Source organism: Saccostrea echinata, unplaced genomic scaffold (assembly GCF_033153115.1).
Source record: "Saccostrea echinata isolate AGI-Se365-2 ecotype Australia unplaced genomic scaffold, CSIRO_AGI_Sech_v1 ptg000005l, whole genome shotgun sequence".
In the NCBI taxonomy this organism is placed as follows: Eukaryota; Metazoa; Mollusca; class Bivalvia; order Ostreida; family Ostreidae; genus Saccostrea; species Saccostrea echinata.
This window is the reverse complement of record NW_026889754.1, coordinates 12,813,450-12,833,893: the sequence shown is the minus strand read 5'-3', so window position 1 is coordinate 12,833,893 and position 20,444 is coordinate 12,813,450. Positions and strand designations below refer to the sequence as shown.

The window sequence follows — 20,444 nt, the reverse complement described above, 5'->3', positions numbered from 1 at the left end:
CAGTTTTTGATGATATTTTCTCAATAAAGGGCACTCGATTGTGTCAAAAATTTATATTTTAACCACATACTACATGTTAAGTTCCAATTTGATAATATTCGGTCGGTAGCGATATCGCTAGAACTTGTTGAAGTGCGAGAGTGTCCGATGCATGGTGAATTCACCCTAATGTGAATCTTTAAAGCACAACACAAAAAATTTTTCAAACTGAAATCAAATTCTTTATTTTAATTTCAAAACAGCATTTGCATACTTATCATCATTCAGCACAGGTTTGTCATAAAACTTTCTGAAGGTTTCGACATTAGACCAACCTACTTTGGACAAAATATCATCGACAGGAACAAAGTTCTCTTTTGCTTTAGATGCTGATGCTGATCTAACACTATGAGCCTTAAAAATAGTAGTATCAACACCTGCAGAACACATCACTGTTCTTATCCAACGGGCAACAGTATCTCTTGATACTTCCTTGTGTGGTTGTACATAACTGATAAAAAGTAAATCACACTTATTTTTAATTCTTGCAGTCCTTGATAAGTATTCACATAAAACAATATATACACAAAGCCTCCAATCTGGAGGATATGATTTCAAAACCATGTCAGACATACTACTGTTAGGTCTACATGTTTTCAATAAATCACTAAAAGTAAAAACAAAGCTATTTTTTCTTCTCGTCATATTACCAAGTTTCATGCATGAAATAGTTTGTACTCGACTTGCACAAATTAAACTAATTAACATAACTAACTTCAGTGTCAAGTCTTTCAAACTTAAGTATTTTACAGGTGACAATTTTCTCAAATACTTGATAACAATAGATGCATCCCAAGTATGTACATATCGAGATTTTGATGGTCTCAAATTAAAAACACCCTTCATAAATCGTATAACAAGTGGATGACATCCAACAGTAAACCCATCAAAAATCAGTCCAACAGAAGATAAAGCCCCTCGGGCAGTATTAATAGCACTATACCCTAAACCTAGGCGAAAAAGATGTGCTGAAAATTCAATAACAGTTTCTATAGTTGTACAAAATGGATCAATCGATTTTTCACTACAGTACTGAAACCATCTCGTATAAAATGTTTTATATTGTTTCTTGGTTCCCGACTTCCATGATGCCAAAAGGATCGAGGCTGCTTGATGAGAAATTCCTCGTTTTTGGTACTGCAACCGGACAATCGACATGCCATCAGCACTAACGAGTCTTTCAGAGGATGCTGCACATCTGTGCCTGGAAGTGTCAACAGATTGTCCATCACAGGTAAAATCACCGGATGATCCACCAGTTTTTCTAACACACGATTGAACCATGGCTGTGTTGGCCACACTGGAGCCACCAGTACACACTCTGCTTGGTCCTGACAAATCTTCCTCACCACACGTCCAATGAGGCTGAAAGGAGGATTAAGATAACCATAAATGTTTGCCCATGAAAAACTAAATGCATTAACATAACGGGCATCTGGATCTGGATGCCAAGAACAATATACATCAATTTGCTTATTCAACCTTGTTGCAAACAAATCAATTTCAGGTTGTTCACATCTTAAAACAATTTTATGGAACACAGATTTGCTCAACATCCATTCTATTTGATCATCAAATTTGCGCGACATCATATCTGCTATCAAATTATCTTTACCAGGAATGTGCCATGCACTTAACCACAGATCCCTATTCATACTCCATAGCCAAATTTCTTTTGCAAGTTTATCACATTTTTTAGAACTAATACCACCCATGTTATTGATGTAGGAAATAGCTGTGGTATTGTCCATAAATAATTTGACATTTTTATTTGTTACATCAGAACAAAAGCACTTTAACCCAAAAAAGCAGGCTAATAATTCTAAGTAATTGATATGATTTTCAGATTCATCTGTTGTCCATCTACCCCCTGATTTCAATTCATTCATAACAGCACCCCATCCAAGATGAGAAGCATCAGAAGTTATTGTAAGATCATAGGGTTCATGCAAAATTCTTCTAACTGATGAAGAAATATTAGAAATCCACCAATCTAATTCTAATTTCATTTCTTTTGTTATAATCATGAAAGCATCATAGTCATGTTGTGATTGTACAAGTGCATCAGTTTTTGCTCTTTCCATATCACGATAAAACAGCTGACCAAATTCTACTGCTGAAAAGCTAGCCACGACCAATCCAATGACCTTTGCAACTTCTCTAATTTTTTCTCTTGATTTTGTTTGTAATTTTTTACATGCCTCTAAAATAGATTCCTTTCTTTCTTCAGTAAGAGAAACTATCATCAATTCAGAATCAATAACATTTCCTAAGAAAATGATTTTTGTACTAGGTGTGAGAACAGACTTCTCATAATTGACTACAAACCCTAGACTCTCTACTAGGGCTAAAGTTTCAGAAACATGATCTAAACACTCTTTAATACAATTGCCAATCAGTAACGAGTCATTAATATACCCAATAATGACATGTCCTAATCTTCTAAGTGTTGCAAAAACAGGCTTCAGTAGTTTTGTAAAGAGTCTAGGTGCACTAGCTAACCCTTGAGCGAGACAAGTATACTGATAAATCTTATTTTTCCATATGAATCTAAGAAACTTTCTATGTTCCTCTGCCACACTGACACTATAGTATGCATTGCTAAAGTCAACACTAGCAAAATAACAACCTTGAGTCACTAAATCAAGAGCACTCTCAAAAGTATCCATTTTAAAATGGTGATACACAATGTTTTTGTTAAATTCTTTCAGGTTCAAAATGACTCTATAACTACCATTCTTTTTAGGTCTAGTGAAAACAGTGGAAATGAAACCATCACTAAGGTCTACATTTTCAGACAATTCTTCAATTACATTCATATCTAATAAAGATTCAATTTCTTTGTCAATCACACATGATTCAGCTGAACTAAAACGTGGCTCAAAAGGTTTTGAATTTTGTACAGGAATTTTATCATTTTTAAATTCCAAATGACAACCTTTCACAATATCTAATATACTTTTATCTGATGTTAACTCTTTCCATTCAGAAATGAAATTTTTTAGTACACCTGCTCTAAATTCACATACCTTTTCAACTACTTCTGGAGGCGACTCTGCAAGCCTCTTCGTTGGTAGTTTTTTGAATCAGATGAGAAGGATGCAGCATTCGAGTAGGATCCACGACCCCTTGCAGCTCCTCGGACAAAGCGTCCACGTGATCGTCCCCTCATAAAGCGACCACGGAAGCTCCCTCTATATCCGATACCAATTTTGTTGCTGATTTTGGAACAATCTGTGATGTCTTTTACAGTTTTAGGGACATCGTCACCAAACAAATAGTCTGTATACTTTAAATTATGACTACAAAGGTGAGTATATTCACCCTTCATATCAGGTTTCATAAATTCTCTACGCAACATACACAACTGTCTGTTGGCATGCCCCAGCAATGCCAATGATTCCATAGCATTTCCCAAAAGGTCTAAAATCTCGGGATTGTCACACTTACCGAGCAAATAAGTCATTTTAGTGAGTGCACAAGCACCCTTGATCAACGAAGTCTGAACATTTTGCATCTTCTTATCGGAAGATTTTGTAGTTGGGCTCAAAAAATCCCAAACCATTTGGTTAGTTTTCACAGTCACTAATGCTGAACAGTTTTCAGGACGATTTGTCGTTTTCAGAAGTTCATTATATCGTTCTTCCTCGATTCCCTCTCGGAACCAATCTGTCACGAGATTAGCTAGTTCATCATCAATCGGTTTATCACAAGTCTCTTTAACTTTAAGTTTCTTACCGGCATTGACGTACTTGTTTTCCGTATCAGTCAGAATCTCGTCTAATGCGCGCTTCCTCGAAGCCGCTTCACCGGAAGTACCCGGTTCTTCCGGGGTATCGTCCTGACGATCTTCATATTCTTGGTAATCATAATCATACAGATTTTCTAGCTCTGTCATACGATCGTCTTGTTTCTTTTGATTCTCTTGAATCGCTTTTAATATGTTGAGAATCTCATTCTCGTTATTTGGCGCGGAACTATCATGTCCTCCGCCATGACCACGAGAACACGTGGAAGTGCCAGTCGAAGTCGACGAACTCGACGACGAACGTAAGTTAGACGGTGTCTTCTCCGAAGACGATGATTTGTTCGGGGCTTTTTTCTTTCCCTTGACCGGTGCTTTATCATCGTCAGGGTTAGGAACGTCCGCCATGACGCACGTGGTTTGAACTTTCAAAACCGATGAAAAAATATCTGACCACGTCAGACAAAATCGCCCCCGAAAACTGATCTGACCACGTCAGAAACGATAATGAACTCTGAAAAAGTTCTAAGAGTATATTGACCTCGTCAATATGTAAAAATATATCAATAATGATCGAGCAAGTAAGACCACGTCTACTCGCTCCGGCTACTTGCAGTTCAATGACTTGGCGGCTGCGCAGTACTATTCACATTATCTCGGAAGTGACGTTTACGAAAAATAATTAAACAAACGCTCGTTATTAGTTTTCCAGTTTAAAAAGTGTGGAAAAATCAATGAACAATTTTTAAGGAAAGGGAAAACTATTGAGAAATTTTGATAAATTGCTTGAAGTTTGACAAGATTTTTTCCTAATTTTAAGTGCATTGTGTGTTAAATTTAACTTTCATTTCATTGTTTTTTTATTACATTTATCACATTATTATGAATTTTCCTATTCAATTTACCAAGTTTACTCTGGAATTAACTTTACATCTTTTAAATAGTTTTAGGAGAGAATTATGATCGGGATCGAAATTCTGTATATGAAGTACCCAACGTCTTTCTGTTTTTATTTTCAACACTAAAACAGCTGTTAAACCTGAGTAGATGCATCCAGTTTTTTCATATAGTAATCATGATTACCAATCACTATACGAGGGTTGTTCGAAAAGTTCGTGGACGATGTCAATCTTTGTTATACTTCTTCCAAGAAATTTAAAATAAGCACAATATCATGTGTAAAAATACTTGTTTTGTTGATCTGTGAAATATCATTCCATTCGATTTGATAGAAATTAATTTACTTAATTTTTAAATCAACATGTTTTGTAACCACGGCGCACACTTAAAAGCAATGTAACGTGAAATATATGGAGATAACGAACGTCAAAAACATAGCGTCAAGAGTTTCTTAAAAATTCTACCCCTATACATTCACACAGTATAGTCCAATACCCACGTATTAAAAACCTTTTTCAATTACTTGTCATTTATTTTTCTTACAATTGTCCTTGTTTTATAATTTCCTTTGTTAATGTTTTAATTTCTTTTACCGCTTAACTGTGCTTTCACAAGATCAGCAACTCTGAAGCGCCTACATCTTTCCATGACGTCCCAACTTTTAAAAGTTTTCGTTCAGATTTTTACAGTTAAACCGTTTCTTCACAGATTGTTCTCGTCCGATACAGAGTCTCTGTCACTGAAATACCACCTCTACCATTTACACACACATGCACTACTCGCTTGTGGCATATTTTCTGATTCCTCCAACATTTTTAGCGTTTATTCAGGATTTTCCCCGAGTATAACACAAAACTGCATCGTTATCTGCTGCTCCGTGACGTTCTACAACGTCATCGTTTTTGTCGTTTTCAATGAGGACTACCTATCTTCTAAATTTGATTTCTTTTTACCGAAGCAAAATATTAAGCCATAATTTGGAATACGAATCGATGTAACAGTTCTCAATTTAACCGTCTAGGATTTTTTCGTTTTTGCTCCATTTTACAGAGAAGATGACTTAAGACATTATTTAGTTTATTGTTTGTAAATTACTAAAGTTTGACCTGCGCCGCGATCTGATTTTTGCAGTTTTTAATTCTGGATAAGTTTTAAATAAATCATGATATTTTTGAAAAATTTAATACAAATCATTTAAATTCATTGTTAAAATATTTCTACCAAATTTGGATAACATATGACGTTAAATAAAAAAGATGTGACAGAAGTCCACGAACTTTCCGAACAACCCTCGTATATTAGGATGATTCTTTTCATAGAAGCATTTTTTTTTTTCATTTACCTTTTCAGCTTTTACTGCATGCATGTTTGTCAAATACAGCAGCTATATATATATATATATATATATATATATATATATATATATATATATATATATATATATATATATTAACAACAGAGAATTCATTATGCTTCATGCCTGAGAACAATAATTACTATGTAAACATGTCAGAGTATGTTGGTCTCTGCTAGCAGTGTTCTAAAACTGTTGACTTTTATAAATAAAATTATAAATTCATGAAGTTCTTCAACTCTCAAATTATATATGAAAGGAATATTGTAAAGGATTTTGTTCAACTGCAGAAAACCATGCAACTGCAATATTTGATTTACTGTACCGTCATATGAGCAGCAATATGATATTTTTAATTGCATATTTAACAAATACGGCATGTTGTTGGAAATACTAAACTAAATGTTTTAATATGAAAATTTCCATGTTAATTCTTATGACATCAACAATGACCAATTTGCAAAAAGGTTTAACATGTTTAATGTTAACAATTTATAAATTACATGTAAATTACACAAAGTAGATAGAAAAGTTGTTACAATATCAGTTCTTTATCATTCCATCCAAATGATTAAAAAAAAATCCTCTTAAACAGTACTTTTCAAGGCAGCCATGCACATGCATGCAAAAGACATGCACATGTCAAATTCTGAACTTGGTCAATTGTATGGACTGGTGGGCTTCTACTTTTGGATGGTTTCAGTTGATTTCTCGACTAAATCTCAACTTGTATTTATTTTTATTCCCTTTTTACAAAAGGTAATGAGCAATGTAGGACATTTTACCTACACTACTGTCACTAGCTTTTATGATGGTAAAACATAACAAAAGGCACCAGATTCTCTACTCGATGTGATTTAAGAAAATTCTTTCATTTGTAAAGTTTTTTCCTCCTTTTTTTCACTAAATTTTGAAGTTTGGACAGAAGAAAACCTCGACTATTTGGGAAGACCAAAGAACTTTTCTGCAGCTTGAACTTGTCTGAAATTAAATGCAGAGGCATATTACCCAGTATTTTAAACTCTGAATAAGCATAAAATTTAATAATAATGAGACGATTTAATTACGTATCCCTAAAAGACATTTTTAAAGTCTTAAGCAAGATATTTTTTTTATAATTAGTAGTTTAGATAAATATCTATACACATTTTATCAAATGGGGTGCTCCTTATTCATAGGAAGGATTTCCAAGAAAAGAAAATTACATCCAACTTTGAAATAATTTTGAAAAAGACCGAAAAACTTAAAACTTAATGGATAAAAGCTTGTTATTATTTTTGGTTGACATCAAAAGGGTTTTCCCCATTGTTAGCTTAAAAAACTACTTACCTGCACATGAACTGCATCACAAACTCTCTTTTTCTGAGAAGAAAATTTCCATATTTCAGCAGGATTTCGGGAAATAAATCATAAATGTAAGATATATAATTGTGTCTTGAAATAACCACAATCAAGTGTTACATAGGCTATGTAGTTCCCAAATCGAATGTCGCATAACTCGAATAAGTCCGCATTTCCTCGCAAACAATGAACATGACTTTAGGATTTGGAGTTTCAATAAACTGCTGTTTGGCAACGATTGTTTGAAGTGCGTTGTGTAATGCAAAGACCAATTTTCTTTTCAGTCTGTAATAAACTCTTGTGCATCTTTAATACACAGTCAAACTGTAAAACTATAATCGTGCCTAAATGACAAGTGTGGAAATTCGAGCAACCTGAACCCGATCAAATTTGACACCCAATGTATCGCTAGATTTCAAGGAAAGAAGATGTTTAGTTTAAAGTTAGACATTCCTTAATTTTCAGTAGATTAATTAAACCAAAATAAAATGCCCAATTCGATGTTTAATCAATTTGATTCTATTTTTACTGCATCAGCGTACTTAACAACGGAGCGCCCTCAAGCGGCAAATTAGGTCATAAATCAAGAACGATAACTAAAATTCCCTAATATTGGAAGTAATTATCGGGGTAGTAAACGCTAAACTCGCAATTTTCCAAACTTTTTAAAATTTAATATTGTAATTTTTAAATAGCTGATTCGCTGTTCATTATCACTTTCTCTCATAACGTTTGCTGTTTTAATTATTTAAGGTTTCAATATCCATACCATTGTATAGATTTGTACTACTCATGCTCATAATATTTTTCTCAATATATTGCCGATTAAATTAGAACAAGCCTGAACATTTCCAAATGATTGAATATATGTAATACGTATGTCCTGATGCATAACCATGTGAAGTTTCAAGTCGATTCTCAAACACTGACTTATCACAAAAATTTGATTTTGCCTGATTCTTAGGTGGACCTGTACTTTAACATTTTCTTTAATGATTTATTCGTTTTACTAATGTCATTATGCATTATGTTCAAAGCTCTAACGCGGTGGGGAAGCGTTTGCGACGGTGTGATTATCCACCAAGGCGAGGATCAACAGGGTACAGTGATGCAGAACTGGAACGTAAAATAAAGGTATTTTTCATTTACATGTATAATGTTCCCATAAATTATTAAGAATTTTTTAGCTCACCTGAGCCGAAGGCTCAAGTGAGCTTTTTCTGATCAAAATTTGTCCGTTGTCTGTCGGCGTCGTCGTTGTTGTCGTAAACTTTTCACATTTTCATCTTCTTCTCCAAAACTACTGGGCAATTTCAATCAAACTTGGCACAAAGTATTCTTGGGTAAAGGGGATTCAAATTTGTTCAAATGAAGGGCCACTCCCTCCTCAAAGGGGAGATAATTACAAAATAGCAACAAATTAATGGAATTATTGAAAAATCTTCTTTTCAAGAACCAATGGGCCAGGAAAGATGAAACTCATATGGAATTATTGTCAGGTAGTGTAGATTCAAGTTTGTTCAAATCATGACCCCGGGGGGTAGGGTGGGGCCACAATGGACGATCAAAGTTTTACATAGGAATATATAGGAAAAATCTTCTTCACAAGAACAGCAAAGCTATGATTGGTCATATTTATATGGAAGCATCCTCATGTGGTGTAGATTCAAGTTTGTTCAAATCATGACCCCCGGGGGTAGGGTGGGGCCTCAATGGACTATCAAAGTTTTACATAGGAATATATAGGAAAAATCTTCAAAAATCTTCTCAAAAACAGCAAAGCTATGATTGGTCATATTTATATGGAAGCATCCTCAGGTGGTGTAGATTCAAGTTTGTTCAAATCGTGACCCCCGGGGGTAGGGTGGGGCCTCAATGGACGATCAAAGTTTTACATAGGAATATATTGGAAAAATCTTCTTCTCAAGAACAGCAAAGCAATGATTGGTCATATTTATATGGAAGCATCCTCAGGTGGTGTAGATTCAAGTTTGTTCAAATCGTGACCCCCGGGGGTAGGGTGGGGCCTCAATGGACGATATATATATATATATATAAAATTTAATTTTTTAAAAATATAGTTTGAATATCACATTGATTATATCTACTTGCATTTCAATTTACAGGACATGCTACAATCTTCGCCACCGACAGTTGGCTATAGACATATGACAGACAAGCTCAGACATCTAAATATACCAGTTCGCAGGTACATTATTTTTTGTAAAGTTATAATGATTTTATAGCATTTATATTTAAGTCAATTAGTCAAGAAGCAAAATTTACTTCAAGAAGTTTAAACTTGTTTTCTAGCTTCCCTCTTAAACATCAATACAAGAAAAATCATTTAAACTCGAGTTATGACGTCTTTTCTGACTTTATGATATGTATGATTGTATGATAGAACTTATAAATAACTATGTTTTAGTCATTTAAAGTTGGCATTGATGTAAAACGGTGTACAAACGTTCATCATTTAGTGAACCCCCATTTGTTTTTTTATTATTAAGGGGAGGGGCTTGCAGATTGTGGAAATAAATATTTTTCCTCCAAAATGTTGAAAATAAATTTTCTGTCCTAGACTGGCGATATGTCCTCGGCTAGAGTTTCGGTTTGGCATGAAAATACATGTAAATAATCTGACTCGAAAAAGAATTGCCACCGGGCCCTTTCAGAATCAACTAGTCGTCCCCTTAAGTTTTCTATAATGCTTTTAACAGTTGCCACATTATGCATAGTTAAATATTTTTATGCAATCAAGTTCACTTTAAAATTTTATCTTTATTTCAGAGATAAAGTAATGGAAATTATGAGACGAATTGACCCACTCGGTGTTGATTTTCGTAGACGCCGTCGCATCAAACGAAAAATATATTATTCACAGGGTCCAAATTATATATGGCATGTTGATGGGTAAGATGATATGTCAGGTCATATAAAATTGATTAATATCGATAAGATTAAATTCCAAATCTCCTTCCGCGTCGGGCAATATTTCATCCCTTGGAGACTAACATAATCAATGTTGCCCTCAACTCCAGTCAACTTCTGCAAAATGATCATCGCCCATTCCATCCCCCAGCTCCCACCCCTATATGTTATTTCTCTCAATTAAGGGGTTCCTTGACCTTTCATTTTCTGTCATCCCTTCATTCTAATTTAAATATATTGAGCTCGAATACTGTTTGTTATCTCCACATATTTCATTCAAAGAAAGCTCACAACCATTGTAATGTAAGCATATCAGTTTATAAATAGAATGAGTTTTAATATGAAGAAATACTCAAGAAATCAAGAATATCTTTGTTTAAAATCAATTATTTGCACACTTACAGATATGACAAATTAAAACCGTTTGGATTTCCTATTCATGGATGCATAGATGGGTAAGTCAAATTTTGATTTAATTAACTTGTTCAATGACTTTTGTCAAGGACCTGTGCACAGCAGGCAATTCATTTCTCTTCCTGACCTTAAAATATACTTCAGTAATAGATTTCATTATATACCAGTGGGCCAATTTCAAGCTAACTTCCCACCAGAATCCTTTGGTGAAGAGAATTCAAGTTTGTTCAAATAAAAGGATAAGGACGCAGTTTAAATTTCATGGCATCTGACAAAAATCTTCTCAAGAGTAACTGAACCAGAAAATATGAAACTTACATTGAAATTTCCTGATTTAGTGTAGACTCAAGTTTGTTCAAATTGTGACTCACGGGGTAGGATAAGCCCCCCCCCCCCCCCCGGGCCATCAGATGTTTACATAGGAGTATATATAGGAAACAAAACATTTAAAATTCTTCTAGTCAAGAACAGCAACGCCATTGTTAGTCATTTTATATGTAAACACCCGCAGGTAGTGAGTATAGATCCCAGTTTGTTTAAATTATGCCCCCCCCTGTGGGTAGCATGGGGCAAGAATGTGCGATGAAAATGTCTACATAGAACTATAAGGGGAAATCACTAAAAATAATTTTCTCATAAACAGCAAAGCCATGACTAGTCATATTATATGAAAGCATTTTAAGATAGTGTAGATTTAAATTTGTTCAAATCATAACCCCCAGGAATAAGGTGGGGCCACAATGGGCGATCAAATGTTTACATAGAGTATAAAGGAAACACCTTTAAAAGTTTTTCTCAAGAAACAGCGAAGCCCTGGTCAGTCATATTTAAATAGAATCATCCTCAGGTAGTGTAATATGGGAAAAAATCTGCTGGTGAAAAAATAGCAGGGCCATAGTGGTTCAGGTAATCATTGTGGCCCATTGGCCTCTTGTATGAGAGTTATATGGTTGTTTTTCAAGATGATACGTTATTAAAATGATAGTGAAGGTGGAGGTATACCTTGTGGAAGTGTTCTTTGATAGCGATGTCTGAAACTCGCCAGTGCTGTAATCATCTTTTCGAATAACAAATATCTAGGTTTTCACGACGAATTATGTGGCTTGAAGTAGGGCCTTCTAATAATGATCCAGAGATAGTGGCCTGCAATTTTGTCCAAACTGTAGCGACTTTGAGAGGTATCAAATAATATTACAAACTTTCTATTCAGTTTCTGTACTTGCAATCATGCATATATTCTGTATGAAAATTCATTATTATATAACATGTATAATAGGATGCCCAAGAATACTACAAAGTGACCCGGGAACAGAAAACATAACCATGGGTGCTCTTCAGTGTTTGTATCGAAATCCAGAACAAGATCAGTCCACGGCAAGAGGCTGTTATCGAGTTACCAGATCAGTTTTCAATCAGGTGCGTGATTGGTCAACTATGTTGTACGTCATTGTAAAGCTTTGATCATTTCTTTATGTCCATTGTTCAGAAACAAAATTCACACAGTCTATATCACATTAAACCACTCGTCCATTTCATACCAAAAAAAAAAATCAAGAAAAATTCAACCTGGATACCTATGATGTAAGCACCATGCGCACCATATGGAATTTGATGTAGTACTACAGTCTGTCGAGATAGAAGACAATCTAGAATTACTTAGACTGTGCATCCTGGTAGAATTTTATCTCCTTCGAGTGACCTGTCTTATGTACATGTGTTTATACATTTCACATCACAAGAAAGGATTTTGATGGATTTCTCCTGTGGAAATTGTCTAATATCGTGGGATATACAAAAAAAATAAGGAAAAAAAGAACTAAATCCGAAGTCTCAATAGAGCAATCCGAAGTAACTGTCAAACAGAAGTAAATCGAATATCCAAGAAATTCACGTACATTATTTTCACAGAGAATTGAGGCATGGTGGAGCATGATGCGCCGGCAAGAAATGGAATGGTTGATCTCTTTTTTCAAGGAATTGGAGACTGATGGTTTCTTTCGTAAAGATGTGATAAATGATGTGTAAGAATTGGCAAATAATATTCTTTATGCTCATTGACTTAAACATATACGGAATAATAATGTTGAGAAGAGGTTATATAGTAAATGCTCTACATAATTATGTTTCCAGGTATTCATTGCGATTTTGCTTTATGCCAGTTCTACAAAACGTCCTGGATGCGGTAAAGGAACAATGGAACAATCACCCAATAGCATACAACAGACACTCTGCTTGTCCACATGGTCGTCCAAATGTACTTTATATACTGCCAGAGGAAAAGGGTACTACACTTAATGCTTGGAGTTCATGCATAAAATAACCTCTTCTAAAAGAGGGCTTTTCCCTGCATCAATGTGAAAAAAATGCGCATAAATTAGGTAAAAAAAAATGCTATCAAGTCAATTCCCTCGACATTCAAAATGAAAATAAAAAAAAAATGCAGTTGAAATTCTAAAACACAGTGAAAGCGGATAGGGTATGTGCTTGTTAATTTAGTATCAAACCGTCCCAATTATTTACCTTTTCAAAACTAGGTGCAGTTTAAATACATGTATGTTGATATTTACAGGATTCTCTGATTGCATTCAGCCCGTTTCTGAGGAAGATATTAACTTCAGCCAACTGCAGTGCAAGGTTCCAACTAGAAGTGGATTTTTGGAATTTGACAATTGTTCTAATGCTTTGTTTGGACGAAAAGGGTGGAGTGATGCAACTCCCTGGCAAGAAGCACTTGAGCAATATTTTGAACTGGTTGCAAATAATATGAATTAATCCTATTTTCAACTTTTTCCTGGTGTTTGTTTTTTTTTCTTTTTTTTAATTTCCGTGGGGTGCTAAATAAAAACTGATAATAATAATAAAACAGCATGCTCAATTGAGAAATTTTTTATTTATTCATATTTTGTTAGCTGTTCAAACCAGAGGCCCATAGGGCACAACCCCTCTTTGGACCCATGTTGTACAGAGAAGAAAAAAAGGATAGGAATAGGAAAATGTTAACCACCGTGTTCTTCCAAGGTGTATTGATAAAAATTCGGGAATGTCAGAATATACTCCAACACAGAGTTCTTTTCATCATGATATAGACCTAGAGAAACACAGGACTCTTTAGCAGTTCATTTCTACAATATTTTTTATACTATTGACGATTATTGTATACATGCAATTGGCATTGGAAAAAAAAATACATTGTGATAGTATATAATGTCGCTTACCATTACAATCATGAACGAACACAAAAACCTGAACTTGAATATATTTAGGAAAGTATTAAAAATTTTATTTTAAAATTTCACCACAAATAAAAAAAATAATTCGGAAATATTAAAAGAACAAATTGCAGTCATTTTGTACAGCATACAATAATTCGGAAATAAAGACCATATAGTTATACGAAAAAGATGTCACAAGAGAGATTCTTCATAGGTAAAAAGGAACTATATGTTTTAAGGATAAGGTCTTAAATTGTTTAAGCTAATTAGTTATTTTTGTACTTAAAAAAAGGGCCTGTCCCAGGGAAGTATTTTGCACCTGGCAATTTTTGTTAAGAAATACATTAATTTTTTTTTAAAGATAATTCTCTGAAAAATCTAACACAATGAACGTTCAGAACCCTGACATAGTTGAACATTAACACGTTTTCCTCATGCTTCATATTTTAGTTTTTCTTAATCCCAATCATTGCCCCTTTATAACATCTGGGTCATTGTTTCAACTTGAAAAAAATATTACAGATGAAAAACACAATGTATTCGATGAGAGGTTGAAGTGAAATATATGGAGATAACGAACAGTATTCAAGCTCAAAAGTCCATTATACAATACAAAATAGGAGCAGAGCAAACACGGACCTCCAAACATCAGAGGTGGGATCAGATGATATTATGCAGAGTTTACAACCACATTGTCATTTGGGCCCTTTGGCGCAAGTTTTCGACCAAAATCTGTAATATAATTTAAAAAAAAAATCTGTTTCTCCTTTTTCGACACAGTCATTTAACAACAGAAAGATAGGTAGGATTTTTTAAAAAGATACATGCAACGTTTTATCATTAAAATTTATCATTACTATAAATCACTCATCATCACAAGGCTGACTGAATGACCTATCTAAAATAAAAATACGAAGTGTTTGTGAAACACTAATGCCCCTGTATGGTACATCAACACCATTTTTTTTTTTTATGTACGTCAAACTCCAAGGTCAAGACGTTAAAATTATTGGTACGTAAAAAAGGCCTTGTCACAAGGAATACACATGTGAAACATGAAAGCCTTAACCCCAACCAAAGTTATAAATATGGGATGGTTATAGTTTTTGCGGACAGACAGACAAAAAACTATATGCCCCGAATTCTTCGATTATGGGGGCATAAAATAAAAATTCCAATGAAAAGAGGAATATAAACCTTAGCGTAGGGTCAATTTTTGTTGCTTGGTCGACAAAAGGGTAAACACGCGATATTTTAATTAAAACCAGTCTGACATGCATATGTAGGGTATGTGTAAAACACGAAGAGAGAAACGAGAAATGAAAATTGAATATAATTAAGGAATGATAAAAACCAATTACCTCAAAATGTCAACTGAGGGGACAGCTTTTGCCTTGATTTTATTTTGTTGGAAAAGAGGCTGAGTGAAATTAAAACATCGACTTATCATTGATCGGGCACTGCTGACCCATAAAGTCCTGACAGATTTAATTAGATATCTACAGCAGAAAAGTACATGTTTAACTGGTAAGAGACGGATCACCTCAAATTATCTGATTGTTACATAATCAAAGAAACAAAACGTTAAATTAAATATTTTTACGTCTGTTTATCAATAAAATATAGTACGGAAAGCTATTATAACATTGACATTAAATTTCTCTTATGATATTACCAGATTTCTATATCACAAGGATTATCTTGGTGGCAGTAAAATCTGGTAATCTGCATCAATTGATTCTTTTTTGACAAAGGTATAATTAGAGTTTTAAAATAGTTTGGACTATTATATAGTATGCCAGCGGAAATACGTTCAATAAGCTTATCACTCAAGATATCAGTTGATGACAACTTTATTATTTTAAGAAAAAGGTGGGTAAGCATTTCTTTCGTGTTATAGAGTTGTATGAATTAAATCTGTCAAGATTTTACGTTTTTTCAGTGTGAGATAGTTGTGCGGGTCACTGATAAATCTGACTTAAGTAAGATGTTTTCGATTCGTGTTTTACACATGCATGATGTATGACTAGTTTAACCCAAAATGGGTGTTAAGAAATGCCAAATCGTACATTTCAAAGTTAACTTCCGAAGGAAGCAATAGTCTATTTATACATGTTGTCGCGGTTGGAAACCGCCCCTCTTCCAGTTGGAACACAATTGTTGGCTGTATAGCATATCCCAACACAGGTATTTCTCTTGTTCCTGTTACAAAAGCTAGAATGTTTTCCAGACTGACCTTGTCACCCTGTCTTCCAGCTGAAAAAAATTATACCTTTAAATTAACATTTTTACTTTAATATGATAAACAAAAAGTTACATAATTTTTAGGTGCATTGTTTATTCGGAATACCTAACAACAGCAGATAAATTCGAACTCTTCTTTTTTTTCCGTCAGAGAATCACTGAACACTGCAGTACGTACCGTAGACATCTCTGACGTATTTGAGGAATTGTCTATATATTGTTTCTTCAACCCTCCTCCTATTAGCCCCTTCCTCGCTGAACCTGACGTCGAATGTTTTGATAAACTTTTGTACGGTGAGTACAATATTTTCAATCCTTCGAAAAAGGAACTTCCGGGTTCTTTTGCCCCTCATCAACTGTAAAACATTGTTTTATGTATATACTAATTTTTTTTTCTAAGGACATGTACCAGCATCATTTAAAAAGGCATAATTTGTATATTCAAAGAACGACATGTAATCAAACTACCAGGAATTAAATCAGTATTTAAAAAGCATTCAATATAATTAGTTGAATAAACATTTTTAAATAAATGTAAGCTTTGAATTGTAAATTTTTTGGACTATCATTGAATCATAACGCACACGTATTTCTAACGCGCTATTGAGCGGAATTTAAATTCCACATCGTTCCCAGGTTTCAGTGATATGCATTTTTTATGGACTCATAAAAAACCCCCACAAGGATTCAACGGGAAGAAGCCAGTTGAAATGCTTTTTGACGAGAAAGACGTTTCTTACTAATACAACTATGTTTTTAAAAATATTCCTATTTCAATATGGAATTGGAATATAAATTATATCCTTGTCCGCATCCAAACAGTGATTTTTTTTTTTTTTTTGGCAAGGTAATCTGTTAGCGAAGCGACATGCTTGTGATTCAATCTGGAGTAGAGTCACATAAATAGATATGTCAGCAACCTACGTGGGCTAGCTCTGTTTTAAAAAAAACACATGGTACGTTTGAAATAGCTCCGCCCCGTAATATGACCCAGACTACATATTTTTTTTATTTACTGAATTTTCTCCAAACTTAACCTAGCGCCCTATCAGTGTACCATAAATCTTGGGTTGCTGAAACAATAACGAGAATGACTTGATAACTTTGTGGGGATTTTTTATGCAAGTGTGTGTATTGTTTGTTCACAACTAACACAGATTGAGAATACATTATTTAAAATATGAGAGAACATATAGTTATGGTGCTTCACTTCTATTTAAGCTTTTATAAAATGACCAAGAAATTAGCTATAGAAGTGTTTTGCTCATCTTTTTAATGAAGTAAGCAATCATTAAAATCTAATTGTAAACACTTAAACTTATTTAATTTTTGCACTTATTTTCTTCAACCCTTTTTAATAATGCCAAACAAACCCGCAAAATCCGATCGGTAACGTGTTATTTTACAGCATTATTGTGCTGTGCGATAAATTTGACAAATGATCGACGTTTATAGCCATGGGAATTTCCTAAATGTTATAAAGTTCAGCAGTTGTAAACAGCAGAATCTTAATAAATAGACGGACTTGTTTATCTTAAATATTTGGTCAATTTATCTCTTTGATGTTTCATGTCCAGATTCATTGTTGATATTTAGACCTTTTAAGCTGAGGGTTTAAGAGAGCTAATGTTAACTTGTCATCGTCTTTTCTAGAATCACTGGCCAATTCATCTGACTGGTCAAACTTCACATTAATGTAAAAAACAAAAAACAAAAAACAAAACAAAACAAAACAAAAAACAAAAAACATAGGTCTAAGCATATTACATATCTCCCCTATTGTGACCGTCTACTCGATCCAGCTAGTTATGTTATTGATACGGGAAAAGCTGAGTGTATATGCAGATGTTTTCACACTTGTATTAATGTCGCAACAAAATCAGGTCTATAGTATAATGCTTTACAACACATGGGCTTTTTGGAATTGGGTTCACTTCCTTACCATGCACATCTAAATTCCGTATTTTATTTCGGTTTTTAATCTTGTAATTTCGGTTTTTAATCTTGTAATTTCATTTTTTATTTTGTAATTTCTTTTTTTTTTCATTTATTAGTTTCGTTCTTTATTTTGTAAATTTAATTATTTTATTTATTTTTTTTTTTATTTTGCACTATTGGGCTTTCGGAATTAAACGATTAAAAGTGCGTTGTGAATAATTCACGGTAAAACGAGTCGTAAATAATTTAATATTATTAAAAGCGAGAAATCTCATAATTTAGAGACATTAGTAACCAGCAGGCAAACACTATAAAATCAGAGATGTACCTGAATCAGCCCTGTCTTTTCCAGTCCGCGGACGAACTGGTCTTTTTGCTCTGATTCCGGAGATTGGAGGAGCTGATCCAGAAAGTCAGCTAATGGCCCTCCTTGAATAGCACTCAGACCTGGAATTCAGATAAATAAAGAAGGAAAATAGCAATTTGCACATCTATAAGGTAAATATATAATAATGCTGTATGACCTCCTTTTTGCTTAAAAATAGATATTAAATTCTTGTTCGATCATTTTTGCTAGATTTTTTGATATATCTCGGTATTTATTTTCTGCCATTATTGTTATTTATGCCAGGGTAAAAATAGTTAACTTTTACATTAATCCGTTGAGTTATTCTAAATTTTAATTTTGACTAACCTATTGTGATTCCAGCGTAATAATAGTAATAACGCGCCAGTGCCTCCTCGTCTAAGTGCAAGGTGACTATACCATTTGAAACTGACACAAGTTTCTCTTTGATGGCAGTGAGAATCAATTCGAAAAATTCCCTCCTAGGTCCGCCATAATCTTCGGCGTTCTCCCCATGGAAGTTTACTTCCAATGGATATCTGAGGTTTTCAAGATGCTGCAACTCCTCAATGGCATCCTGGAATATGTCACCGCGACTAACAAAAATAGAGCAGGTCTCTCCTTCGATGACCACCGACTCGTGGGATATATCCAGTGGCCGTCCCCTCATGTAGATGGACTGATATTCTTTAAGAATTTCCACTGGATCAGAGGACTGTGTTCTGGGAAAAAAATATATCAACTGTATGCGAGTGCATGGATGTTCGGAATGAAGCATTCATTGTAACGTAAATTAATACATGTAACTTTTAATTCAAACATACAAAACATGTGATATTAAAGCAATTATTTTAAATGCATACCCATATCTTGTTTACTTTTAATTGTTTTCTTAAAGTATTGAAAGTAATAATGTCAGTTACCGTTCACGGTAGCTCAGTCGATAGAGCGCTCGCTCCGTGATCGGGAGGTCGTGAGTTCGAATCTCGGCCGCGACAGACCTAAGTCGATAAAAAATAGGTAGCAACTGTTTGTTAATATATATTTTTATATTGTGTTAATACACTTAAAGAGATAACTCTTGGTGGGGAACTCTTCTTTGTGTAGAGATTGTTTTTTTGTGAGGTGGTTGTTTATGTGACTGAGGTCAAATGATGATAATAAAGTGCTTTGTGGATTCAGTCAGTGTTACTCCAAAAATAGAGATTAACAAGTGGTAGCAGAGCGTAAAATCAACCCCCGTGTCGAGTGAAAGGCAGTGAACTGTGTCAGAAGAAGTATAAACAGGGTGAGTCTGGGAAAAAAAAGGAGGGAAACAGTGAATCAAATATGGCGACCAAGATCAATCCACCAGTGTTCAAATCCAAATCTAAGCCTTATGAACTATAGAGACATGAGTTATTGGCTTGGAGTGAAATAACAGAACTTGCAAAAGAGAAAGGCATTGCTGTTGCACTTACACTTCCAGAGGAAGATGACAGTAAGATTCGTGAGAAAGTTTTTGACCAAATTAAGCTTGAAGATTTAAAAAAGGAAACGGGTTTTAAAACCCTTCTTGACTTTCTTGATAAACACCTTGCTAAAGATGACCTAGCAGACAGTTTGGAAAAGTTCAAGGAATTTGAGGACCTTAATAGAAGTGAAGGACAATCAATGAATGAGTTCATAGCAATATTTGACAGTAAGTACAGAAAAATTGAGAAAAAGAAAATGACACTTCCTTCAGAAATATTAGCTTTTAAACTCTTGAGAAAAGCAAACATCACAAAAGAGCAAAAAATGTTAGTTTTGACTGGAATGAATTATGAAAATAAGGCCACATTATATGAAGAAGCAAAGAAGTCGTTAAAAAAGTTCATGGGTGAAGGAGGACATACACAGTGTGACAACAAGAGTATAAAACTAGAACCAGCATTTTTAGCAGAAAATGAAGATGTATTACTGGCTGCGGGCTATGTACGAAGAGGTGGCAATTATGGA

General features: G+C 34.2%; 2 protein-coding genes across 2 annotated transcripts; one reads left to right on the top strand and one right to left on the bottom strand.

Annotated features, from left to right (window-relative positions):
• Positions 1-1,271: 1,271 nt before the first annotated feature.
• Positions 1,272-4,462, bottom strand: LOC133179796 (uncharacterized). Its single transcript, XM_061314482.1, has 2 exons — positions 3,069-4,462; positions 1,272-1,404 (listed from the first exon to the last, which is right to left on the bottom strand). The coding sequence occupies exon 1, from the start codon at positions 4,190-4,192 to the stop codon at positions 3,077-3,079; it is 1,116 nt and encodes a 371-aa protein (XP_061170466.1). The 5' UTR covers positions 4,193-4,462; the 3' UTR covers positions 1,272-1,404; positions 3,069-3,076.
• A 3,937-nt stretch (positions 4,463-8,399) lies between these two features.
• LOC133179892 (uncharacterized) lies at positions 8,400-13,496 on the top strand. Its single transcript, XM_061314574.1, has 9 exons — positions 8,400-8,513; positions 9,506-9,588; positions 10,170-10,292; positions 10,715-10,765; positions 11,805-11,902; positions 12,001-12,140; positions 12,633-12,745; positions 12,855-13,006; positions 13,294-13,496. The coding sequence occupies exons 1-9, from the start codon at positions 8,400-8,402 to the stop codon at positions 13,494-13,496; spliced, it is 1,077 nt and encodes a 358-aa protein (XP_061170558.1).
• The last annotated feature ends 6,948 nt before the right edge of the window (positions 13,497-20,444 follow it).

Coding starts and splice junctions, on each gene's coding strand:
- LOC133179892 (XM_061314574.1), top strand. CDS start 8,400: ATGCATTATGTTCAAAGCTCTAACGCGGTGGGGAAGCGTTTGCGACGG. Junction 12,746..12,854: donor AAAGATGTGATAAATGATGT/GTAAGAATTGGC, acceptor TTATGTTTCCAG/GTATTCATTGCGATTTTGCT. Junction 13,007..13,293: donor TATACTGCCAGAGGAAAAGG/GTACTACACTTA, acceptor TGATATTTACAG/GATTCTCTGATTGCATTCAG.
- LOC133179796 (XM_061314482.1), bottom strand. CDS start 4,192: ATGGCGGACGTTCCTAACCCTGACGATGATAAAGCACCGGTCAAGGGA.